The 27,274-nt window shown below is 39.9% G+C and overlaps 1 protein-coding gene across 12 annotated transcripts in view; it reads right to left on the bottom strand.

Moving 5' to 3' along the window:
- Window positions 1-27,274, bottom strand: part of LMO7 (LIM domain 7) — a 230,400-nt gene that overhangs the window by 30,333 nt on the left and 172,793 nt on the right. For 6 of the 12 annotated variants that reach the window (XM_089680371.1, XM_089680372.1, XM_089680374.1 and 3 more), the window contains exons 10-20: window positions 26,926-27,069; window positions 26,427-26,696; window positions 25,693-25,848; window positions 24,816-25,505; window positions 24,121-24,150; window positions 16,539-16,656; window positions 14,219-14,361; window positions 6,938-7,541; window positions 5,275-5,496; window positions 2,990-3,104; window positions 2,400-2,561 (exon numbers count right to left, since the gene is read on the bottom strand). In XM_089680371.1, coding sequence (XP_089536497.1) covers window positions 2,400-2,561; window positions 2,990-3,104; window positions 5,275-5,496; window positions 6,938-7,541; window positions 14,219-14,361; window positions 16,539-16,656; window positions 24,121-24,150; window positions 24,816-25,505; window positions 25,693-25,848; window positions 26,427-26,696; window positions 26,926-27,069 — 2,654 coding nt within the window. The remainder of the gene's footprint in view (window positions 1-2,399; window positions 2,562-2,989; window positions 3,105-5,274; window positions 5,497-6,937; window positions 7,542-14,218; window positions 14,362-16,538; window positions 16,657-24,120; window positions 24,151-24,815; window positions 25,506-25,692; window positions 25,849-26,426; window positions 26,697-26,925; window positions 27,070-27,274) is intronic. The other 6 variants (XM_089680379.1, XM_089680382.1, XM_089680383.1 and 3 more) reach the window with 4 other exon arrangements.

Here is a 27,274-nt window from a genome sequence, read left to right as displayed (position 1 = left end):
TAAGTAGAAAAAATGTCTTGTGCCAGTAATTGGGTCATCTGATTATATTTTTACACCCCATGATGTATTGTTAACTTTTAGTGAAAAAAATTTACATTGTGAAAAGCCATTCACGTGCTTCAAAATGTAGTATTTTTCTCTGGAACCATAATGCTTGAACGTGCTCTTCTTAGTTATTTCAACTGCTTACAAAATATGCCATTTCAATTGCTTGGCCAAGTGGACATGCTCAAATCTGTTGTATTTTTTCACTTAATAGTGGGCATGAATAAGGATTTCTTACTAGTGGGGTTAGGATCACAACCATGGCATTAAAGGGCTGCTTTGCCTACTGGAATGTAGGATTATGAACGGTTTTGTGCCAACACTCCAAACACTCTGCACACATTAGAAAAAAATCTATACAAACTTTTTATTTTAAGACTGCATAACTAATTTCAACCAACTACTTTCTTTTTCTGAAATATAGCCTCCTTATACCCATGCACATTTTAAGTGTACAGACAAGGCAAATGGCTAAAGCAATAATAGTAAATTAAATGCATAAAAGAAGAACTCCAGGTCTAATAAAATAACAGTATGTGGTTTTCAAAAAAGCAAAAGTAGGAAATACAACAAATTCATGTTTTACACCCTCCAAGTAGAGCAGCTTACATGCATGTCCATTAAACAACTGCTTCATAAACTGTATGAATAAAGTGTATTTTCACTTTTGCAGAAATGTTGGGATAACACCTAATTTATAATTGTTACATGTCCCCATTCACATAGAATATCTTTAAAAAAAGGTGAAAATTGCTGTTTAAAGAGGTACTATACCAGGGCTGTGTTTTCCAGGAGCTCCTTGCCAGCCGCTTCCAACATCTTCAGTCCAGCTGTCCCCACATATCAATCCCAGGCCGTTGTGCCCCCACTCCCATGCACATGGTGGTTCAGTCATTTCAGCATTGCCAAAATGTATACACCAAGCTGTTACTTTAAAAACCCTACATAGCTTTCTCTCCTATGTAAGGAGGAGGCTGGGTAGTAATGTTAACCCTGTTTGTGCTGTGCAGGCAGATCTTCAGCTGTAAACTAGATTTGAGCACTCTCTGTTCTACCAAAAATGTTCAGAAACTTCGATGCTTGGGTGGTGCATGTTATGTTAATGCACTCAATTTTAGTATACCCCCAGTCTGACGGGAGCTTTGATTTGTTCAGAATAGCTTGCAGTCCTGCATAAACCTGCCCCCAAAAAAACATTCTAGGAATCAAGTGTTCTACCTTGTTTAAGGGTAGAATATTGTTTTTTTTTTAAATCATACTTTCCTAGGTCGATGCATCATCTGTCCCCTGCCAGCTCTAAGGGTGAGAACTGAGTGATCAAACACAGCTGTGAACACCCGTTCTCCCCAAGCTTTGGCTGTAATTCTCCTTTAAATCCAGTCTATGAGAACATAAGAGCTTAAAGTGATATTAAATGCCAATTATTTTTATTTTTTTTTAAAACAACATTATACTTCCCTGCTCTGTGTAATGATTTTGCACAGAGCAGCCCTGACCCTCCTCTTCTCGGGTCACCTGCTGGCGCTCTTGTCCTCTCCCTCCTGCCAAGTTCCGCCAGAGCAAGCAGCTTGGTATGGGAGGCACCCAAGAAGGCTTGATCCCAGAGACGCGGCTTTGCCTTGTCCCCTCTCTCTCCTCATTGTCTCAATGGCTGTGATTGACAGGCTTGCTGTAGCAGCCAATGAGTCCCCAGAGAGCTGAGGCTATAGTGCACATCACTGGATCACGATGGGACTCAGGTAAGTATTGGGGAGGCTGGGGGAACTGCTGCACACAGGTTTTTTACCTTCATACAGGGCATGAAGGTAACAAACATAAGTCTTTACAACCACTTTAAGTATAAATAATATTAGCATTTAATCTACCTGAATGCTGGAAGCATGTTGAAACTATGAGCCCAAAATGAAAATGCCTATAGTTCCTTTCAAATGAAAGGGCCTATGTTTTGTGAGCATTTTAAATTATTAATGGAGTTCCACTTTAATGCCAACTTAAGAGTATTATTATATCCACTACTAATAAGCTTAATCATGCTGTTAAATTAGAATCACTGATCACTGTATAAATAAATGTGTTGAAAGTGGTAAGGCTACAAAGGTTAATAACCAACCTGCAAAGTGCGATGCCACCACCAATTTAATAAACACACGTAAAATAAAGGTAGATGTTAAAGTGTTAACAGAAAGCACATCCTGCCAGTTGTTAGTGGTTTGTATTTTTATTAAAATTGTTCCTTTGAAAAGTCAGATTATAAAATAGTAGACAAAAAGATCATAGCAAACTGGCAAAATGGAGACATTAATTCTACTTTAAACATGTTTAACAGCAGATCTGACAATGCTAGTGAAACTCACCGTTCTTGCCATATCGCCTGACATCTATTGCTAGGTTTCCAGTTTCCAGAGCACTGTCCATTGCCTCCCTCCACCGATTATAGTCCATTGAAGAAACCTTGATGCCGTTGAGGGATAGAATTTCATCATCTACCTGCAGTTGAGAAAATTCTGCTGGGCTGCCTAGAAAATAAAAATACGTCCACTTGACATTAAATAGATAACCTATATAGCAAGTTTAACACAAAACGTAAATAGTTTTTCCCTCTTTATGCAAACACATGACATGTTTTATGCAATACCTTATTTACAACAGGCTTATTAGTGATGTGAAGTAAACTATGAGAACAGTTATCTTGCATTCTTCATCAACTCTTTGCCCCACCTTATTAAAATAATTTACTTAAATGGTATGTAAAAAATGTTTATCACTTACATTTAAAGAAAAAAAAAAGTATATTTTAGAACAGTAGCATTTGGTTATACTTGCCCTAAAGAATTATTCTTAAGAGAAATAAGGGTGCATGGTATTTCTCTTTAGTTGTCGGTTAATGCAATTCTACACCTACAATTCATAGACTGGACAATATAAAACAGAGCAAATACTCTACCTGCATCTACGGAGGTTACGAAAACCCCAGCACTATTCCAGGTGGTTTTAAACCCAAAGTCATTGCTTCTTCCAGGCTTCTGGTTGATGCTGATTCTCATGTCGCTGTACTGGTCCTAAAAAAAAAAATTTTTTTTTAAAAATATATATACAACTACGCACATGCAGCACTTGAGTATCCTGTGTCTGTGACCGTGGCAGAGAGGACAACCTATCCAGAAGCCAGGCTGTACACAGTATACTCTGTAATTATCCTGTCACACTGAATGCATGAGAGACAGTCAGAACATGCTTTGTTCTGTTTGTCACACTATTCCTCCATTGCCTTTTAGACTGGTTGCATTCTCAGTTTTGATGAGAATGAAACATGAGTAAAGTTGAACACTAATTCCGAGTGAAATTGGATTTTTTTTTCTCAATAAACAATAGAGAAGAGTCTGAAAACAGAGACAGTAAAACTGGAACACTAAACATGCTGCTGCCCATAACTATCACACAGGATATGGGTTTCACGCTCCCACAAACTATCTTTCATTTTCAAAGCTTAACCGAGCAAACTGAAGATAGAAGCTGAATGGTTACCATGCACAGCTGCTCCAGATTCTGTCTGCTCCAATTGTGATAACCTACCCATATGATATTTGATTCCCTGCCTGATGTCAAAATAATTAATTCCAAGGTTGATGTGACTGCAAAGCCAGCAGCTTAGGACTAGACTTCTCTTTTGTCTTAGATAAGTTACCATTGACATCAAAGATCCTCCTAGCTGTATGTAAAAGGGCACCTCATCAATTGGCCACCAAAGTAAGGGGTAACCTTATAAAATACGTAAACCCAACATTTTAGATTCCGGATATTTGCCTGCTGTACCGTGTACTTGTATGAAAAAGTTTCCTGTTCTCTTCGTATTGCTTCCTTTGTGTGAAATTCCGTGGTGTTCCTGCGCTTTCCTAATAAAAACTGACCACACTAAGCATGAGAGCACAGCATGGTCAGAACTCTAGCTGTGCTGAAACTCAGCCTATGCTCCTCCAATGAGCAGATGTCTACTGACAAGCACCCCTCCTTCCTTGCAAAGCCATTCACTGGGAAATTCAGTGTGCTGCAGTTTCTTCTCCCTGAGCTCCTTATGCAGCTGAGAATAGAGGATATGTAATTACTTATGGAAAAAAAAAAAATGGAGGAAAAAAGGGCATTTATAATATGTTTTTTTTTTACGTTTACACAAACGTTTTGCCTTTCATTTCTATTTAAAACTGAATGGATTAACAAGGTGAGGGTTTTTATACTTTAACCATCAATTTAAAGGAGGCGCCTCATCTGTTGTCCACCAATGCAAGAGGGCATCTCTCCAATCTAAAGGGGCACCGCGCCCACTGACCACCAATGTAAGAAGGCATCTCACCTAAGGACACCAAAGTAAGGGATTGGCATGCAGCTTCACTCACTCATCCAAGGTAATCTGCACAGCTCAGCTGTTTTGCAACATCTGGGTTTCACTCTAATGAGGCGCAGAATAAAGCCTTTAAACAGTGCTCCAAGTACAAACAGCAGGATCCTGCTGTAAATTTGACAGATGATTCACACTTTGTGTATTAGGATCACAAAACAGTAGGCTCTTCTATTAATGAAGCCTGCAAACAAATGGTTGCAAGCTTCATTCATAAATGCATTTTAACAATTGTTGTGTATGTTGGTTATTGCCTTTGAACAAATATTGTAGAACCACAATATAATCTGTACATGTTGTTCAAACAAACCCTGTACATGTAACCTACTTAATTAATGCTAATTAGACCTCATTAACTCTTTGCTAACAGCTATGCTCTGCTTATTTTTTATGTATTTATAAAGATTTTAAGTCCATTCATTTTGTTTGATTTTGTTTTAGCAGAATAATAAAAATAAAACCAATCTTTAATTTGTAAATAGCAGTACCATATTTTGTACAAGAAACATAATTTGAGGTCTTTTAAAATAAAAATGGTTTTAGCACACCTATTGAGCCTTACAGACTTTATATAAGTCATGTCAACTTTCCATCAGAGCACAATACACAGGCTACACCCTGCCCTGCTGGATTTAAATAGACCTAAATGGGGCCACCCTACTGTAGGTGGACAAAACCTGTAATTTCTGTGCCCTGTGCTAACCCAGCAAATATATGTGCAGATATCCTAATACTCTGGATTTCTCATAGTGATAGGCAGAGCAATTCTGATGTATTGTTTACAAGTACTATATTGCATTAAGGAGTTTATGTATGATGAGAAGTTCTGTAATTACCAAAGCACTAGAAGAATTGATGTTAACAGTCTGAGACACAGAAGTCTTCCCTGGCTTCAAATCAAATGTTTTGGATGAAATACTTTGGCTCACTTCTTTCTTCTCATCATCTCCACTTCGAGTCTCATCTTCCTCACTATGGAATGCACTGCTGGGTTTATCTATCTCTGTCTTGTAATTGGAGGTGAAAGTTGAACCATTATACCTTCGTGTATCATCCAACTGAAAAACAAACACAAATCTGTTAACTGCACCCTGCAAAAAAAAGTTAAAACACTTTATCCTCAACTCTGTGTATACTGATGTATAGCAAAAAAAAACAAAAACATTGCAATAAAATATAGTATGTAGTTTCTCTGAAACAGTGACTGAATTTATCCTATTCTGTTGTACAGTGCTCAGATAAAAACCCATTGTAAGCAGATTTCAGTTCATTGTAGACAGGGTTTGTTTTTCTTCGCGTTCTGACACTTTTAGGAGTGTCAGAGACTCTATAGTAGACATCACCTTGGTGACTGGCTGCAGCCTTTGAAAACAGAACTAAATCCACTGGTTTCCTAAAAACGTGTTATTGAAGGCACAGCTTGGGCCCCCTGCTTCTAGATCAAAAAAGAAATGCTTTCCTCTTAAGAGTTTTCAAAACAATCTACAGAAGAAATGGCTTCAGATACACAGCTACAACTTATGTAGGCGGATTGGTTTCATCTCTGTATCACCTAATGCTGGTCACTGCATATATGTACAGGTTTACAACCATTATAGGGCACTTTCACACTGATCCGTAGCAAAAACACGGTAATAACGCATATGCGTTTTGCCGCAATTTTACTATGATTTTACCACAATTGCAACTCAAACACCGCATCAAAAAACAAAGGTGCGTGTTTGCCAATTTTTTCGATGCATTTTAATGGTGTGGTGCTTTTTTGATTCATTTTTTATTAAATACGTCCCAAAAATGTGGCAAGCAGGATTTTTTACACAACAGACCAGTGTGAAAATATACAGAGACATACATAGAGAAGCATTTCTCTTCAGCTTTTCTTGCGCTTTAACACAACTGCGTCAAATGCTTCTCAGTGTGAAAGCAGCCTAATTTAATTTAATGTATTGTTTTAAATGGAATTTTTTTTTTCTTTAAAGTTTTGTAAGGAGGGGATAGGAAATAAAACTGCACTAGGAAAAAGTATATGCTGCTGTTTAAATCTTCTTTGACAATATTTCGCATTAATTCTTGTCTCGATAACAGGACAACAGAAAGCTAGGGAAAATAGCATTTCTCCCGCTGTATCCGAAGCAAATAAGTTTTGGCTGGAACTGGTATGCCACTTTCTGCATAGTTTATCCATATCCTTTCGGAGTTTCTCTTTTGCATCACTTTTGACTTTTTTTTTTTTTTTTTTAATTATAATCAATTTAAATAGGATTACATTACCTTTTTTACAGCAGGCTCAAAATTAGATTGCGCTTCAGAACAGAAGTGTGGAAATAGGGATGAGTAGTCGGTGTGCTAATGCATGTTAAGATCTATACAATATATGCAAGTGAGTATATGTAAACACACATGGTGTACCAATATTAAACGTGTTTATTGTAATTCTGGTGAAAATTAAACCTTTAGGACACACAAAGATAAATTCCAAATAAAAGGTAGGGGGCTTACGGTGTATGATTTGGTTAGAGGAGTAATTCCTTTAGATTGGGATCCAAAAGGCCTTGGTGTAACCACAGATGAGAGTCGTTTAGTGTCCGTTTTCTGGAAACCCCTTGGTAGTGAAGAAGAAATTCCGCTGGGCTTGCTTTCCGTGTTCAAGGAACTGGATGAAAAGTACTGGCTTTGCACACTACTGGTTTCAGTGGGCAATGAGTTTTCTTGCTTTAGATAACTCTTTGATGAGTAGGTAGTGCTACCAGCGTAAGGGGTGTAAACATCAACAGACATTGTCTTGCCCAGGGGCTTTATCTCCTTATGAGAGCTTTGCACACTGACATCACTAAGAACCTTGTTTTGAGGCGCAGCATCAACATCAGAACTGGGTTCATCATCAAATTGCATTAAATTTTCGTTCGGTTTATGAGAATTTTGCATGGTATAGAAGGAAATGTTTGCATTCCTTGTGTATGGGATGTCAATGGTGTAACTCTTTTCTAGTGCTGGTTTGGATGGTACAGTTGATTCACCGAAAACATCATCATTTGAAGAATATAGTCGCTTGAGCTCTGATTTTTGCTGCTCATTGTTGTAATTGTCATTCTCTCTATTCTCCCTAAAAATAAAGAAAAAATATATTTCTAACAATTCCTGCTTTTTTATGTTCGTGAAAGAATAGCAGGCACTGGGAAAATGCAAAGAACAAGTAATGCACATTGTTAAATACACAGTTTTGATAAACAAATGGTAAATTTAAGAACAGTTCTGCATTGCTCCTAAAAATGGAAGATATGCAATCGTTGCTAATAATCTTACCAAAGTGTGTTTTTCATTTTACTCTGTTCCAAATAGTTTTTATTCTGTGCCATGAGTCCTCTGATCTTTGAAAAACTACTTTATATAGAGCAATCTAGAACAACTTACAGTAAGAGGTTTATCTGTTGGGGGTATGTACAGTGTTCTAATTTTTCTCATCTCAATTATTTTCTACAATAATTAAAAAAAATAAATGGTTAATTAAAGCAGAATTTGAACAGCCTACAGGGTGTCTGCCAGAAGTCTGATCAGGTTGGAGTACCACATCTACGTGGGCAGTCCTGAGCTATGATCATCACAGGCATGCTTATTCGCTCATTTCTGCCAAGCATACCTAAAAGGAGTTTCAAAAGAGGAATGGCATGGATCAGATTGTACTCATCCCACAGAGCCACCAGAGGATCCCTGCACCGGGAGGAAAACCTGTCTAGTTTGTTGTTGAATCCCAAGACCAGGAAACCCACATCTGGCATCCCACACTTGTGACGGTCCTGAAACACTTCCATGTGTAGAGATTAGTTTACCAGGTCCAGGCAATGCCCACTGAGGTAGCCTGCCTGCCAAGCTGGATGGCGTGTGATATTCTGCCCAGGATAGAATTCTTTCTATTCTCTTGCCATGGCAAGGGTTCCGGTTCCTGCTGCATGTCTGATCTGTGCCACTGCAGTGGTGTTGTCCAAATGAATCTGGATCAGACAAACCTACATTCCAGAGACCCAGTATTTTAGGGACAACAAAATCCCCTATACAGATAAGGTGTCTAGGACTCCTTCCCAGTCATTCAGCCTTACATACATTGTGAGAATCTTTTAAGACATCATGAGGAAGCATTTCCCTAATTACAGAGCTAGATTCCTGAGCCACCAGGCCAGAGATAGCCTGGTCTTTGGTGACAATTGGTTTGTCCCATTACAAAATATTTTGAATTTGTAAGGATCAGCTGTGGAACTGAGAAAATGGAACTGTCTTGAAGGTGTCCACTATCAAGCCCAGAACTAACATGTTAAAACACAGTGTGGGAGGGCTCCTAGACTGTACAGACTGAGTCTAGGAGCAAAGATCACACTCCAGGCATGCCCTGATCCAGTCCAGCAGGGTTGAAGAATGGCCTTCAAATCTGTTGCTGAAGACATGCTGATACAGACAAGCTGCATAAAAGACAAGCTCAAGAAGTGCATACAAAAGTGTTGGTATAAGGAAATATTCTTTAGACAAAAGCAAAAAAAAAATGACTAGTAAAAAGGTAAAAAAAAATTTCCATTGAAAAAAATATATATAAAATAAAAGCGGTCCATTCTCCTAGGGCTTGTATTCAAAGACCATGGGACATACCCAAGCAGTACAACTGAGGGGTGGGAAACATAGCAGCCTAGACATACTAACAGACCCACAAGAAAACAAGTGTTTAAAGAACCATAACAAAATTATTCAGATAACAAAACACCTTGAGGCCAAAGCTTGCATCAGCCGATGCCTAGTATCCACCTGGGAGAGCTTACAAAGTGTGTGAGCAGAGCACCAGGTGATGACCTTGCAAATCTGGGAAACAGATTTGCAAAAAATACACCAACAACTCTGATGGAATGGATTCTAATGGGAAAGGGAGGAAAATTTTCATTAACATCAAAGACCCTGGGAAGTAGTTGCCTGATCCACCTAGCAATGGTGGAGGGAAAAGCAGAGTGTTCTCTGTGAGGACCTCCAGTTAGATCAAAAAGGGATTTCAGCTTGAAAAAAAGAGGCCATGGATGTAGACACTCATAGCCCTAACCTCATCCAAACAAATAAACCGGGGTACACACCTATTAAAATTTTGATCTGTCTGAGGCCTTCTGTTGAATGGTCCTGCTGGAAAACCAACATTCAAACAGCTGTTGCAGCCAATGGCTGCAGTTTTGATCAGTGTATTCTGACAGGGCAAGGAGGAAGGGAGTCCCCACTGTCAGAATAGAACAGCACAGAGGAGGAACCACTGAATCCACTTGAGTGGATGTGGGAATCTGAGTTAACTGAGACATAAATAAAAAAAAAAACCTCAGTGTATACCAAGCTTAAGACAACTTCCTTGTCGTGGTTTGAGGCAGGACAGCAGTAGGGGAGGACTATGTACACACAGAGGTCTCTTGTGCAAAACACAAAATGGCTCCTTACAAGAGAGCTGGAAACTCAAGCACCTCTTTCATAATACAGTTAAAAGATAAATTTTGCTTTATGAAAAAAATAAAAAAGGCATATATTTTTGCTGAAAAAAAAAAAAGGGTATTTACTATTTTTTCCAGCAAGAGACATTTTTGCTCCCATGATCAGTAGCTCATGGGTGCAATGTGGGCTCCTGCAGACATGTCCTTTGGCTTTCAGCCCATACCTCTGTATGAGCTGTTTCGAAATGGACTATGACAGCACTCATCATAGTCTCCCACAGCCCACTGAAAACTACAAGCCGTCAGCTGCAGTGGAAGACAGGACTTTTAGTTTATTCACAGGAAGCTGTGAATGTATGACACAGCTGTGTTCAAAAAGTGACAATGGGCATTGGGAGAAGAACTCCCATCCTCCGTCACAAGGGAAGGGGGAGAAGGAGGCGGGATCTGGAACATGTTAAATGCTCCACTCTAAATATACCTTCTGTCCCTTTGGAACATGTTACATGTTCTACCCGTATTTAAGGTGAAGCATGTAAAATGTTCCAGCTCCTGCCTCCTTTCCCCCAAATTGCCCCTCCCTGTGACAGAGGGTGGGGGATCCTCTTACTCACTTGCTGTCACAATTTAAAACACGGTTCCCAAAGTTCTGTGAACAAATGAACTACAAGTGCCGTCAGCTGTTGTGGCCAGTGGACTATAGTTCTCAAACTACAAGGGTGCTGGTGAGCTCTCATTGTTCATGGATTCTTGCAGCCATTTAGTAACTGCCTGCCCGTACAAGGTAAAGAAATACAGCTGACTACGTTTCTGCAGGAGCCTGGCATTGTACCCTTGATCAGTGGCATTGTGGAATGCCTTACAGACTGCAGTGTAAAAAAAAAAAAAAAAATACACTTTTACCTGCAAAAAGATGTGCATTTATTATTTGTACAAGGTGAATTTAGCCTTTAACATGGGGTCAAAAGAATGGGATACAAGAAGTCTGAATTCAGGTCCAATGAGCCCACTGTGCATTGAAAAAGAGGCTGTAGAGCATGGGTGTGTGAAAGTTTTGCTATGTTCTCCTCAAGCAGCCCATCAGCTATATGACTGAATTGCACTTTTGTTCTTATTCTTTGGGGCACAGAGGAGTTCTTAGAACTAAATTCACAGACATTTATCCCATTTATTTGAACACATTAGGTGTGTTATAACAGTGGTATTTTTGCTCTTTTACAATTTTTCCTTTAGCTTTTTGTTCACTCTGCTGTGATTCCTGTAACAACGTATACCCACCGATGGATGCGGTTCAACCATTTTGGTTTCAACCTCCATCCCGGCAAAGGGGTTAACTGTCCTGACAAATATATTTCTCCCTTATTCTTCCCCCCCCCCCCTGTGAGAGGCCCAATGACATATGGCAGTATATGTGTGTGTTAGAAATTGTCACAGGCCAGATCCTAGCAGGGAGCCACGAGGTGCCTCACTGTCCCAAGAAGCTGTACCATTTCCCATCTCGGAAGAGATAAGGTAAGCTTTCTCCAGAGTTGAGAGAGATTCCAACTTCATAAAACTTAACTCAGCATAGGTGACAGAATCAGATAACCTCAGTTAAAACCATTTTTCCCCTATGTCTCATATCTTGGAATATGAGAGACTTACATAAAAACCGAACATATCGTCAGATGGACAATGAGCAGGCGAACAGTTTGATGGGTCACTTGCCTTGTCTCTGACACACAGGAAAGCAGAAAAATAGATCTCGTGAACAGTTTAGCGTACACTTCCATAATTCAGATTTAATCAATCCTCAGACTTGTCTGCATAATAGTCTACCCACGGGTCGAATGTCAGTTGTGCAGATGAAAAGTTATGGACCAAATATGAGTTATGGGCGATTTTTGCTCTAGTTGAGGCATCTACCCCTCTCTCCACGCCCTAAGCGGAGATTGGTCCTTGACTGCAGAGCCACCCCCTGCTGGGGACTACAAAACCGGCTGTCAGGCCTAAGATTAGGCAGTTGAAGACGTCTCCCATTTTTAACATCAATACCACCTGGGGAGACACGTGCCCTGAAACTTGCATCTGGTAACCCAGGACTTTGGAAAGTACCTTAACCCTTTCACCACTCTCTGATATCTCTTTGCTGTGCTATGGTTCTTTGTATATTCATTTGTATGTATGTACATATATATATATATATATATATATATATATATATATATATATATATATATATATATGTTACATCTTTTTTCTGTAAATATTCTTATTGCACCCGTTTGACCTTTTAGTAATAAATCTTTCTGAACGTGTTGAACGGTTTCTATAGCTCTGTATTGCAATTTACAAATCCCTGCCTCTAAAGAGAATGCTACTGTTTGTTTAACCCTCTGTATAACAGGCCTGTGTTATGACCGTGTTATGCAGTCGGTTATTTCAATCATTATAGTGTTATAGCTGATAACGCAGAGTTTCCTCTTTCTCTGTACAAAAAGGAGGTGGTGGCAGTGTGAAGGGTTAATTGCGTAATTAACCTGACCCAGTAACAATCGCCCAGGCTGCCGGTACATCGATTGTGGTCTGTTAGCTGGAAAATCGTTGTGCAGGGTGCAGCTGGGTGTGGTATTGTTACGCACGTGACATCGCGGTTTTAGATTGGCTAGTCCTTCGGTCACGAGTTTGATGAGAAGGTCTGGGGTCTGACGCCACAATTGTGACATATAGGACGTCACGATCATGGGATCGTGACAGTTTCCTTTGGGAGATTATAGCTGCATTATCTCCTTTGGTATCATTACGCTGGATCAAACAAAATTTGTGCATCAAGGAACAATTTATGTGTCTAACGCAAAATGACATCAGACATGATGACAACCAAGAAGGTAACCCTAAAAGGTGAGGTCCACCAGAATATCTTATTGGTTTAAAGGGCTTTCATTAGCACCAGGCTGAGGTCCCAAGGTGACACAGGAAGTTGAAGTGGCCCAACGATATGAGCAACTCTTTGTGGGAAAGTCTGAAAATGGATTGCAAAGCAAGAGGTTTCTGGAAGAGAAGAGACAAGTTTTTGCCTTATCCATCAAGGATATACAGGGCCAAACACTGGTCAAAACCAGGCTGAAGAAAGACCAAAATACAATTGATAGAGTTTTCTCTAGATTAAGCCTTCTGTCCTCGCACCATGCAAAGAAAGCCTTCCATGTGCAATGGTAAATCTTGCAGGAGCTGGATTTCTTTACTCTGAGTGAGATGGGAATAGCTGAATCATAGATACCCTATCTCTTAGGAATTGGGTTTCAATAGCCATTCTATTAAATCGAACGCCTGAAAAACAGAACAAACAGGAGGGCTTTGTCTAGTAAGTCTAGTGTGTTTGGGCAGGTGAGGCTTGGCCTCTTTCAAAGTTTAAGCATGTCTGTTAGCATCTGGTATAAAAAAAAAAAAAAAAAAAAAATCACAATCACAAGGACCTTTTCCTTCTCTATCGTCAGAAGCAGTAGAGGGAGGATCTTCATTGGATGGAAGGTATAAACCAGTTGGAATTGAATAAAAGAATCTCCAAAGCGTCTACTGTGAAGGCTACAGGATCCCTGTTCTTGGCCATGAACTTGTACAGTTTGTTGTTGAACCTGCACTCCAGGATGTCCACAGATTGCTTTCCCGAATTAGACAGATTTTGAAATATTTCAGGGTGCAGACCACTCTGCCAAGTCTAGGCATTGACCTAAAGACAGTCACAAAGAACTGAATCGAGTGGGCAGGGTTATACGAGTAAACTCTAGGGGCTGCCCAAGCAAAGTTCTTGGCATATAACCCATGGTCTACAAATACAAGTCCTGTGTCCTGTACTGGTAAGATAACATTTTTGCTTTTAGTTATACTTAGACAGAAATCAAAATCTGAATGATTTCAAACTTGTCAAGATTTTCCTTCACTTCCAGTCTCACTCCTTTCATATCTTGTAGAGATGGACTTCAATAAAATATTGTCCAACGTTCCTAGCCATCATTATGTTGGTAATACAGACTGAATGCAGCTACTATTTGGCTGATCATTTTCCACCTGCCTTAATCAATTGTTCAATCAAGAGATTTCAAGCGGGAGGCAACAGAGAGCCGCAAACAGAGAAAATTGTGTGCAGTGCATGACCAGCTTAACTACTAAAATTAAAATTCAGTGTGTTCCCCATTGGAAAGTGTTTCTATCAATTCTTGTGCTGATATAAAGTAGGGGGGAAAACCTTGACGTAGACCGCAATAACAATCTAATAGTATTTCTAACCATTCTCTTTATACAAAAGGTTTTGACTGGACTTGAGCTTTAGCCAATTTTTTAAAGCAGACAACCCTACCTTTCTTCACGCATTTCTTTGAAGGTCTTATAAGTCCTTTCTGGGGGTTCATTTGTAATCTTTTCAATTTCTTCTCTTTCCTCCTTCTTCTTCTGAAGATCCGATGTGAAGCTTTTCCTGCGATTTTTCCATTTTACCAGGTCCTTCGTAAGTAAAATAAACAAAACTCAATTTGTCAGATTTAAAACAAAAACCTTTGTGCAGCTAGAGGTTTTTTGTTGTGACAGTACTAGGGAGCTGAAGCCTGCATAAAGGTTGTAATATATGTCAAAATATATGTGTCTGTTTGCATATATACACCATTTGTCTTGTGGCAAAGGAGAATTTGAAATATGTTTTCAACCTGCTAAACTCCATATGCAGCTGAGAACAGAGATGGGAGAGGAGAAAAAGCAGTACACTGAACTTTGTGTGGGAGTGAGCAGAAGTCTGATCATTGGAGAACACACTGGGGTTTATTTACTAAAGCTGGAGAGTCCAAAATCAGACTCCCTTCTGCATAGAAACCAATCAGCTTCCAGGTTTCATTGCCAAAGCTTCATTGAACAAGCTGAGGTTAGAAGCTGATTGGTTTCTATGCAGAAGGGAGTCTGATTTTGGACTCTCCGGCTTTAGTAAATAAACCCCACTGAGTTTCCAGTACAGCTAGAAAGCTGACCATGCTGTGCTCTCATGTCCAGTGTAGTCAGTTTTTAATAAGAAAGCAAAGGGACTGGCAGGAACGCTAGGGATTTCAAACAAAGGAATACAAAAAGCACAGGATACTTTTTTTCCACAGAAGTACATGGTACAGCAGGCACATATCAGGAATATGAAATGTTGGGTTTACATACTCTTTAGGGCAGCGCAGGTGTCTCCTATGAGGCAGTAGTAAGAATTAGTGAAGTCACCAGAACGGGTAAACCACCAAGGTAAAGATACCTTGCACTTACAGTGGAACGTCATTTTTAAAAATGAAGTGCTGCTGATTCACTCCACCCTTCAGTGTGTAAAATATTAGTTTGTTTTGTTTTTTTTATGAGGGGGTGGGGGGAGTGAATATTGATATTTATCAGTATCTGTTCCCACTTCTGCAATCCTAGGAAAAGATGACAGCCCTTGCCCCACCCCTTCTGCATCATCCTGGGAAATGTCACATGTTCCAGGAAACTGCAGGACCATTCACAAAGTGATGTAGTGATGTGCGAACTTGCGCATGCTTAGTGGGGAGCCAGCTTTTTTTCCCTCAAATGGCCACAGCCAGGTCCCATATCCAAGATTGCAGCCACCTGCAGAAAACAGCACTGGACTCCACACACTGATAAGATTCTTAAAAGTTAGCAGCTGCAGTAATTGTAACTGTGGACTTAGGAGAAAAAAAAACAAACAAAAAAAACACTACTGACATTCCCCTTCAAGTATAAAGACTGCAAACTTGGCTGCTTAAGAATATAAAGTATATATTTTTTCTTTTAGCAGTAAAACCCATATGTTTTTTTGCCTTAGCTTTGTGTACATATGGGGATATTTTTCTCACTGTCAGCTAGGGGAAATCTCTCAAACAAGTGTACTGAATAAGTGTCCCCATTGGCAAAACTTCCAATCTAAACCAATCCTAGCGACAGCTCAAAACCTTAGATATTTTTTCACTTTTAGGCTCCATGTACACGGGACTTCTGGAAAACACTTCTGAACGATAGAAACTAACTGCTGGAAAACGTAGAGCAGTATGTATTGAGATGACCTGTCTTTTCTGCTTGTATTCACTATGGATCCCATCATGAGCATAATGCAGCACGTTCTACCATTTTTTCCTTCACGCATAACCTGGAACTGACTGTACTGGTGTGCTAGGTCCATTTGAATACATGGAAAACGCTTTGCATACATTTCTGATGATGCAAAAAGGCTCTGGACAGCATTTGGATATGGAACAGTTAAATGTGTATAAACAAACACTGTTAACCGCATTTACAAGCATTTGGAATTTGGAATGCTGATAAAATCTACTCCTGAACATTAATTTGGTGCGTTCAAAAACATGACTGTAAACTCAACTGCCTGTAAATGACTGTAAACGACAGTGTACATGGAGAGTTCAGGGGCGGCTGAAAAAAAACACAGAAAAGCTCCTGAGCATGAGTTTATCAGCTGCAGTGTACATGAACCCTTAACATAGGTCACCAGGACAAACAGATAAAATGAATGTCCCACAGACAGTAATAAGACAGAGGTTATAACCCTTCCCTACTCTATCCAAAAACAAACAAAAAAAGCATTTAGATACAGCTTAATGTAATGAAGTATTGCAACAGCAGAAGACATTGCCCAGTGCACTTACATCTTGCCACTTTTGATCTTGCTCCTGTAACTGGCCTTTTATTTTTTGCATTTCTTCATAGCGAACTTTTCTCTGACTTTGAAGTTCTTCTGCATTGCAGTTTTCAAGCGATTTACTCCTGTTGGTGTATAAATATTTAAATTTAAAATCAGATTATTATAAAATAAAAAGGAGATCTCTATATCATGACTGACTATAAAAATGAACTTCCAACAAAATACAGCATAGTTTAATTTATAAAATTCAATAGTTCCAAAGTGTTTACACAAAGAACGTTAAGTCATGCATCAGGAAAAGAATGCAAAAGCAAAGCTAAGCACTACATACTCAAAGCAAAGCTTTAAATTTGATTCAACCAAATTTAAGGAACGCATTCCCATAAGACCAAAAGCATATGTGCATTATGTCCTACATAATTATGTACGTTAGTAGATACATATTATGTATGTTTAGTGGCTATATACCCAAGCATTCAATTGTCTGAGATTGAAATGGAACTAAAGCTAAAATGTTTCTTTAAATTTTACATTTGGAAATTTGGCTGATTTCCTGTACCAGTAAAACTCTAGGTAAGGAAAACTCTTCAGTGGATGCACATACAGTGTCAGACAAAAAAAAAAAAAAAACATAATAAAGCTGTCGAGAATTTAATTTCCAGTTTATAAATGGGCAATGCTCATTTAAGGCTCAGTGTTTGTTGCTGGACAGGCTCATTATGCAACTAGGGATACTGGGTAGCTAGGAACAATGATAACCAAAAAGGAATGTGAAACATTTAAAGACTGCATTCATTAAAGCTTTTACGCTCATCTAAAGTGCAGTCTAAGTGGATCAGCCTGAAGGGTAGATAAAAACTCAAGGGTTCTTAGAACAATTACCAGACTAATGTAACAATAACCCGTTTACCTGCTTCAACAATAGGTTTATTTTGGGATCTCTGGACATAATTGTGTCAATTTTGAGCTTGACTACATTAGTGACCACATTAGGTTTGACGTCTTTATTTAGTAGCGATAAATATACATATTACATTGAAAAGAAACAAAGGCAGCTTACAATTTGCAGGACCGGGCTGCACAATAATTTGTGTTCTTTAGGCTCTATGCACACTCGCAAATTTTTTTTATGTTCAAAAAACGCTGGATAAAAAAAAACACTGGTAATAGCATTTTATGAGCATTCAGAAGTGTTAAAGAGCAGTAGCGTTTTATTTGTGATTTTACAGTGTATGTAAAGGGACAAAAAAAAAAAGCGGTTATAAGCATTTTAGTATAGTTTAGCGCTTTTTTTTCTGCTGGAACAACGCTCCAAAAACTGTACAAAAATTTTTTTTTGTGCTCCTAGATTCTGAAGCTCAAACAAAAAAGCTAATAGCCTAAAGTAGTGGGCATGAACACAGTGGAGAACACTATTTAGCTTCCACGAGCAGAAAAAAAAAATATGCTAATAGCTTCTAGGAGCTTAAAAATCATTAGTGTGCATGGAGCCCTAAAGTGAATGTTGTAGCTTTCTGGTTGTATCTTCTAAACCCTCAGTATACATATAACAGCTGTTTTGCAGCCAACATGCTGTACAGAATAGCCTTTTGCAGGGAAGAGCAGAAGTTTCAAAAGGATGTAACCTGAAGACCTTGGCTATTTCACAAACTACTCCACATCGTAATCTATCAATTGCTGTCAGAACAAATACCAATTAAATTATGGGTTTCAGCTAGGAGAAATCAATATTAAAGCACTGCACTTCAATGAACATTTGAAGAATCTTCATTCAGCGTTGTCTTTTGCTGCATATCAAGTGGCGTTACAGTTTTAGATTTCTTTCAAAGTAAATGTATTAGATAATAAAAAACAGAGAAAAAAAAAATCAATCCAGATTCACCCTTTTTCAATCAATAGCCTGTTAAGAGTCCAGAAAAAAAGTTTACTAGAAAAATTACTAAACTGTTGGATATAACTGCATGTGTGACTCAGAAAATTAAGACTGGTTTGCAGATATAACTGGGAGTGCCCTGCCTTCCTGATTGGGCGGAAAGATGGGACAGATTCCCAGAAGAATTCAGTGACTTTTGTAGAAAATTAGATTTACAAGAAATGGACATTGTGGGGTGGTCTACTGAGTGTTTAGGGCCAGGAAAGGAAACGTGGCAGACGGTAAATAAAAGGAAAAGGTAATCCAACATGGGGGGGGAGGGATGAAGGAGGTGAGAAGAATGACATTAGCATGTTGTGCCTTTTTTCTCCTCGCCTCTTCCTCCCCCATCTCTCCTATCCCGTGCCGAGGCTGCAGGCCCATATAGGGAGAATGGGGGGGGAGGGGTTAGAAGGGCAGCAGGAACTAAGCAATGTTGAGAAGATGAGAGCGGGCTCCTTGGAGGCTTAATGCACTGCCAAAACTCTAGATCCCCTATGTTGCAAGATGGGGAGCAGAGTGGGCGTGCATGTTTAGAGTCCCACCCCAATATGGGAATCACCAGTGGAAAGGTCCCACGACAGATTCAAAAGCAAAACTTAGGCCCAAGGGTTGGGGGGAGGTGGGGGGGAGAGGAGGGGTCTGAGGAAAGGGGGGGGGGGGAGGGGGGGTAATGGGTTGTTACAGGGGGGAGAAGGAAAAGCATACATATCCTAAACTGTATCAGTTTTCTCTTGAAAGATAGTAGATCAAAGCAACTACAATAGAATAGAATATAATGTGAAAGGGCTGAACTCCCCGATAAAAACACATAAGATAATCCATCAACACTCTATAGAAGTAGTATTTCTCCAAGAAACACATTTAACCCGAGACACAAAATATTAAATTATAATCAAAGTCTCTTCCAGTGTGGTATTATGCGTACTCACCAGTTAACCACTTCCATACCGGGCACTTTTACCCCCTTCCTGCCCAGGCCAATTTTCAGGTTTCAGCGCTCTCACGCTTTGAATGACAATTGCGCGATCATGCAACACTGTACCCAAACTAAAATGTTATTTTCTTAACACAACTAGAGCTTTCTTTTGGTGATATTTAATCACCACTGGGGTTTTTATTTTTTGCTAAATTAAAAAAAAATAATGTAGGAAAAAAAAAGAAAAAAAGAAAAAACACGTTTCAAACGTTTGCAAATAATTGTTCTTCATAAATTTAAGCCAAGATGTACTCTGCTACATTTCTTTGGTGAAAATAACCCAAATCAGTATTATTTAGTCTGTAGGAAAGTTATAGAGTTCACAAACTATGGGATATATCCGAAAATTGATCAATTCTGAAGTACTGACAGCCAATCTAATTTCTTGAGGTCCAAGTATGTCAGAACAGTACAGATATCCCCCAAATGACCCTTTTTTGCAAAGTAGGCAGTCCGACGTACTTCATAAGAGGTATGGCAAGTTTTTTGAAGTTGTAATTTTTTTGTCATAAAGCTTCGGAAAATTAAGAAATTAAAAAAACTATTCACTATTTTTTGTTTTTACATACTGTCACCAGTGCAGTACAGCATCATCATATAACTGGCGTGGCGGTGATCAGGGACACGGACTGGTGACACTACGTTAAAAAAATTGATTTTTTTTTTACTTTTATTACTTTTTTTCTCTTAAGATTTTTGTCATATTTCACTATGACCAAAGTAGTATAATGTTACCATAGTAACACTGTACTGCTTTGGGGCAGTGATCAGTTTTTTGTTTTTTTTTACACAATTTGCTTATAGCAAAGAATTACTTTGCTATAAACAAGCATTTACCTGAATGAAATCGATTCATTCAGGGGTTTTTTTGTGATTAGCTGTGATTTGGCCACGGCTAATCACATGACACAGCTGGGCTGTGATTGGCCCAGCCTGTGCATGTGATCACTGTGACCATTCACAGCTAGACTTGCATACAATGGATGGCATGAAAGGAAGCCATCCACTATATACAACTGTCATGTGACCTGCTGTGATTGGTTACAGCAGGTCACATTGTATTGGCAACGGGGCCGGTACACAGATCTGTCATCGGCCGTGTCCGAGGTACATGGCTGGTGACAGATCGTGCCGCAGCGTGGCCCTACGGGCACATGCAATGCTCCGAAAAGGCTGCCATATGGCATCCACCCAGAGGTGTTCGCCCAGCCGCCATCTGTCTATAGGCAACTAAAGGGGCCAAAGGATAGTTAATTGGGTTCTCAAAAAATGTAACTTTTTCCCTGGAAGGTAGACTGGAAGATCCAGAGGGCCGGTTCCCATTTCTCAGGGGAAAGTTACAAGGTTTGGAATTTACATTAGCTAATCTATACTGCCCAAACAAAAACCCAGTGATATTCTTAGAGGGGATGTTAAGGAAACTCTCTGAATTTAAAAAACAGAAGTCTGGTCGTGGCTGGAGATTTTAATCTGTGTTTAGATCCTCAGTTGGATGCGTTGCCATGTACACAGAGAGAAGGGAGTAGGAAGTTGAAATTATTGAATAGGTTATTATATAAACACCAATTGGCGGATACGTGGAGAGTGAAACATCCAAGCGAAAGACTATACCTTCTTCTCTTGTGTACATGGTTCTTATTCGAGACTAGATTATATAATGATAGAACATATATAGTTGGAGTCATTGGTTAGTTCCAACATAGAGGTCATGTCTGTCTGATCATGATCCCATCACAATGAGATTACGAGTAGGAGGAGGTCAAGATAAAACAACTATATGGAGATTAAGTGAAATGCTCATACAGGATCCCAAAGTAGAGAAAAGGCTAAGGAGAGAAATTGAACAATTTTTCGAGCTTAATGAGACTAACGAGGTCTCTGAGGCCACAGTCTGGGAGACACACAATGCATATATTAGGGGAATACGGATTTCGGCAGGAACAGAGCAAAAGAAGGAACAAGGGAAAAGAATAAAGATAAAGATGACAAAAAAGCTTTATAAGTTGGGACATTTAAAAAAAAAAAAAAAAAGGAGAGAGGAACAGATATATACCTGAAGAGAATACCTATAAGAGATGAGTTAAAAGACCTTAACCCCTTCCCGCTGACATCACACAAATATGCGGCCTCGTGGAACTGGGCTTTTTTCCGTGGGGACTCCATATTGACTCCTTTGGAGGGAACAGAGTATTTCACTCCAGGGAAGGATAATATTTTTGGGAAATGGTTAAAGGATAAGAATGCATACTTGAAGGATATATTGAAGGAAGGGAAATTGCACACTTTTCAAAACTTGAAGAAAAAAGATTTAATCACATTTGATGAGCCGGGGTATTATCAACTAAATCATTTAGTTTCAAGTCTCCCTCAACCATTGAGGGCATCAGAGGATATGTACCCATTTGAAAAACTGTTAAATGAAAACATAACTCCAAAACATGTTACTTCTAGGATTTACAAGATCCTAATGGCTATGGAAGGAACTGATCCTCCGGGGTTTTTGGAAAAATGGGAAAAGGAGCTTGGAACAAAATTGAGTGTACAGCAATGGAATAAAGTTTTCAAATTAACACATGAGGTGACAAATATGAGCACAGTTGAGATGAATTATAAATGTTTAACTAAATGGTATATTACACCAAACGCAGCTCACAGTTGGTTAAAATTTAAATCCTCTGAAAGATATATGGAACTGGGGGGAATTGATGGAGAAATTTAGAAGCCAGGAGAGAGCCTTAAGTGTGATTCTGAGGGAGAGCAGTGCTGGAGATAAACATGAGAGAAGATATAGGTCAGGAAGAGGATGTGGGAAAAGGGGATGGGGGGGGGGGAGAAAAGGGGATGGGGGGGGGAGAAAAGGGGATGGGGGGGGGGAGAAAAGGGGATGGGGGGGAGAAAAGGGGATGGGGGGGGGAGAAAAGGGGATGGGGGGGGGAGAAAAGGGGATGGGGGGGGGAGAGAAAAGGGGATGGGGGGGGAGAGAAAAGGGGATGGGGGTGGGAGAGAAAAGGGGATGGGGGTGGAGGAGAAAAGGGGATGGGGGGGGAGAGAAAAGGGGATGGGGGTGGAGGAGAAAAGGGGATGGGGGTGGAGGAGAAAAGGGGATGGGGGTGGAGGAGAAAAGGGGATGGGGGTGGAGGAGAAAAGGGGATGGGGGTGGAGGAGAAAAGGGGATGGGGGGGGGAGAGAAAAGGGGATGGGGGTGGAGGAGAAAAGGGGATGGGGGTGGAGGAGAAAAGGGGATGGGGGTGGAGGAGAAAAGGGGATGGGGGTGGAGGAGAAAAGGGGATGGGGGTGGAGGAGAAAAGGGGATGGGGGTGGAGGAGAAAAGGGGATGGGGGTGGAGGAGAAAAGGGGATGGGGGGTGGAGGAGAAAAGGGGATGGGGGTGGAGGAGAAAAGGGGATGGGGGTGGAGGAGAAAAGGGGATGGGGGTGGAGGAGAAAAGGGGATGGGGGTGGAGGAGAAAAGGGGATGGGGGTGGAGGAGAAAAGGGGATGGGGGTGGAGAAGAAAAGGGGATGGGGGTGGAGGAGAAAAGGGGATGGGGGTGGAGGAGAAAAGGGGATGGGGGTGGAGGAGAAAAGGGGATGGGGGGGAGGAGAAAAGGGGATGGGGGTGGAGGAGAAAAGGGGATGGGGGTGGAGGAGAAAAGGGGATGGGGGGGGAGGAGAAAAGGAGATGGGGGGAGGAGAAAAGGAGATGGGGGGAGGAGAAAAGGAGGTGGGGGGAGGAGAAAAGGAGGTGGGGGGAGCAGAAAAGGAGATGAGGGGAGGAGAAAAGGAGATGAGGGGAGGAGAAAAGGAGATGGGGGGAGGAGAAAAGGAGATGGGGGGAGGAGAAAAGGAGATGGGGGGAAGGGGGAAATGGTGTGGGGGGCAAGGGGGGAAGGAGAAAAGGGGAAGGAGAAAAGGGGAGGGAGAAAAGGGGGGGAGGGGGAAGAGAAAAGGGGGGGAGGGGGAAGAGAAAAGGGGGGGAGGGGGAAGAGAAAAGGGGGGGAGGGGGAAAGGGAAAACGGGGGAGGGGGAAAGGGAAAACGGGGGAGGGGGAAAGGGAAAACGGGGGAGGGGGAGGGGGAAGGGAAAACGGGGGAGGGGGAGAGGGAAGGGAAAACGGGGGAGAGGGAAAGGGAAAACGGGGGAGGGGGAAGGGAAAACGGGGGAGGGGGATAGGGTGGGGAGGTATAATGGGGTATTATGGAATGTGTATACGTGAATTTTTATAAACATTTTGTTCTTTTTATACTGGAAAATCAAATAAAAGTTAAAGAAGCAAGGCACTACAAGTCTAGGGAATAAAAAATAAACTTTTGAGAATCCATTTAGTGTTTCCTGTAAGGCTTCAGATTTGCCATCCTTTAGAATTTCTCATTTCTCAGACATGTAAAAGGAAAACTACTGAAGCAACCCAAGCACAATTATTCATTTTTCCTATTTTATCCTATTTATTCAATGTGTTCCTATTTTAGTCATTAATGCCAAAACAAAGCCACACACAGCTTGCTAGGAAATAATTCCTGAGGAGCAGATGTTTCCATTAATATTTTAAAGCATAGCATGTAAAAAGCTGCATGCATATCTGCACTACACCCCTGCCAAGTCATAACTGGCTGTCACAAGTTAGTGAATAAAAAGTTAACACTATTACTGCACAAAAAAGGATCAATATATCCCTTTCACGCGAATATTAAAACTTACCCACTGTCAACGGAAAGTTTTTCCCGCAGTCTGAGAAACCAGAGAGAAAATCATATGTACATTTGCTTTATAACCAAAAAACGCATTTTTATAAACAAAATAAAATCCAGATCACAATATTTTGGTAACATGTAAACAAACCAATTGCATAGTTTTCACAGTCAATAGACTGATGTATTTATATTTTCACTCTGGCGATAACTCTTAATGATGGATTCACACTGTTCCATATGTATTGCAGCATGAATGGTAATGCACATGCATAGGTATACAGTAAATAGGCCCACAGAATTTCCATTCTCTATTCACATTCAACTGTAGCACAAGGAAGTGAATCAGTGTCTAGCAAAGAATGGGATTTCTACTTGTAATTCATCTTCATAAACCAAAATGCATGTTTTGCTGCATATAAAAGAAAAAATGACACCAAGTTCCAGTATTTAAAGAAAAATTCTAAATGAAGGGCAGGTCTTACATTTACAGATGAACACAATTTTAGAATGACAGCAGTTACAGATGGAAACACACGCTGGTAAAAGTTAGCTTATGAAGTATTAATTGAATTTTATTTTTTCTGAAAACCAGATCGATAGATATATCCATAAGACACTAAAAATTCTGAATACTAAATTAACATATACCACACCAACACACGGAACTGAGCTTGCTTCCATGCACATAACACAGGGTCTGACCTTTCCACCAATTGGTGCTTCTTGTGTCTTGTTTTGCTAGCCTCTCTAATGGATTCCCACTTTTTTATGTCTTCCTCACTGCAAGGGCCATAGATGAATTGTTTTGGCCTTGATGCCAGAGATGACTGACACAACTGAACTTTTCGAGTCAACATATCATCTTTCCTGAGTTTTTCAGAAGGATTAAGCACTCTTCCTTGGTTATCGGCCTTTTCAGGTCCTGTGGGTTTCTTTACCAAACAGAGGAATTTCGACTGTATTTCTTCAGGAAGGGTCAAAGGATCTGGAAATGGGACTGCATTGTAAATTTCTGGTGCACCTGAGAGATGAACTTCTTTGGGTTCCAACTGACCTCTACGCGTAATCATGTCATCTTTTACCAAATCAGGAAGTTCTTCGGTTTCTTTATTATTTTGTAGTACAATGTCTTTTTCAATTTCCAGTACTTGAGCCAAAGGGGTTCCAAGATTGATTACTTGATTGAGGTGAAATGTTCCAGTTTTACGTGCAAACAAATCATCATTTTCTAGATCTGGCATTGTATATACACCATGTTCTGACTGAGTATTTGTTGATAGTGAAAGGGAGTGTATTAGTCTAGGGCCAGATGTAGGGTCAATTTTTGCTTTATTTTCCGAAGACATCAAATCAGAAGTTATTTTCTGAAGTGCCTGAAGTATTAAAAATTGACTGTAATGTCCAAAAAGTGAAACAAAAAAAACTATATCAGATTAGATATAAAATTCTCTCTCTAATTCTTGTTCTCTAAAATGTTGTAAACAACATCAAATTAAACATAACACAATTATGGTTTAAATGGTTATAGGAAGTTAAAACACACTCATTTCCAACATGCAAATCATGCTATCGTCACCACCTTGGCTTTTCTGATGGATCCGTTTTCTTGCCTTCTCTACTGTTATTGATGACGTCTGATCGGACTTCAAATTCCTTATCTTGCAGCACATCAGTTTTAAGCTTTAAAACTGATGCAATATCAGATGCCCATTCACTGTCATCCATGGCTCGCTTACTGTAGTCATTGCAATAAAATGTTGAATGAGAATCTGGCTTGCAGGTTTTAGGATTTTCACAGCATTACTACTATACACTAATGAAAACATATCATGAGAAAAAGATATCTGTAACAAAAAGTGGCTGATTGAAGAAACAGGGAAACCTACAATCCTAAATATAACAAAACATTTCCACATGTAGGAGTGCAGAGCATCGGTGGACAATCGCTCAAACCTTTTCCTTTGACTCACTTGGTTCTATCATTAGCATCTTTGCTAAATAATTCGTAGGTCTGCACACAAGTAGTATACAGCACTATCTCTGAATTGAAACTCTGCAGCATGAGGGTAGAGCTAAGACTACTTCACTCAGACACATAAGTGGCTATGGAATAGCACTTGTTAATAGTATTACAACTTGTCACAGGTATACTGCAGTGAACAAATAAGAGTAGGTGTCGTTGCTTTTGTTTTCATTGTGTAGGCGTTCTAAACTAACACATTCAGGTAGCAAACACATCTGGAACGTTTTAAACCTCTAGTAAGTCCTACAATTCATAAAAGGTACATAAACAGCTAAAATAGGAACACAAACCTGAATCCCTGAAATTCATTGTACCAATGACGAGGAGTTCTAGTCCGCATTATTTTCTGAACTTGATCCTTCATTTGTTCAGATTTGTGCAGAAATGCCCCATCTTTCAACTGATGTGGAGGTAGACTGACTTTTCTAGCATAGAGGTCATCCTTGATAATATTTGGAAGTTCTCTTTGAAATTCTTCATCTTCATCTGAAGATAATCTGTCATAAACTAAATGACTTTTTTGGCCATTTTGGCTCTTCGGAACCAATCCTTGGTCTTGGCTAATGTACAAAAAGAGCCAGTTAACGCTTTATGCCAAGATTATTTGTATCTTTCAGCATGCTTTTAGCAAAACCGGCAACACAGCAAACATTAGTTTGTCTTACCAGATATCAACCACTTTCAAATCCATAACAAGTCTTAGATTTGTCAAACAAGTAGTAATAGCTGAAAATTCACACACAGAGAAGTCAATATGAATAGCCCAACAGCTAACTTCATAACTCTGACCTGAAAGGTTTCACAGAGTCTATATTGAATGATGCGTGGAGAGTGGAAGTTGCAGCTGGCTTGGCATTTATGAGAAACTTTCTTTGCGCTAAATCATCAAGTACCAAATCGGGTAACTTCCCATCATCCTCAGAATCTGAACTGCTTCAAAATGTTTTGCAAATTAATTTTATTTCAGTAACTTGTCTTTGCAAAGTCCCCTAAGCACCAATGTTCTGGACTTGAGTAGATGCCATGTAAATATTCAAAATGTAGTAACAGTTATAACATAGTTGCATAGTTAGGTTGAAAAAAAAAGAGACACTAGTCCATTTAGTTCAACCAATAATAAATAGGGGAAAAAAATAAG

Source organism: Staurois parvus, unplaced genomic scaffold (genome assembly GCF_062004578.1).
Source record: "Staurois parvus isolate SC_StPar_1 unplaced genomic scaffold, SC_StPar_1.0 ptg000243l, whole genome shotgun sequence".
NCBI classification, from domain to species: Eukaryota; Metazoa; Chordata; class Amphibia; order Anura; family Ranidae; genus Staurois; species Staurois parvus.
This window is presented reverse-complemented; position numbering and strand designations above follow the sequence as displayed.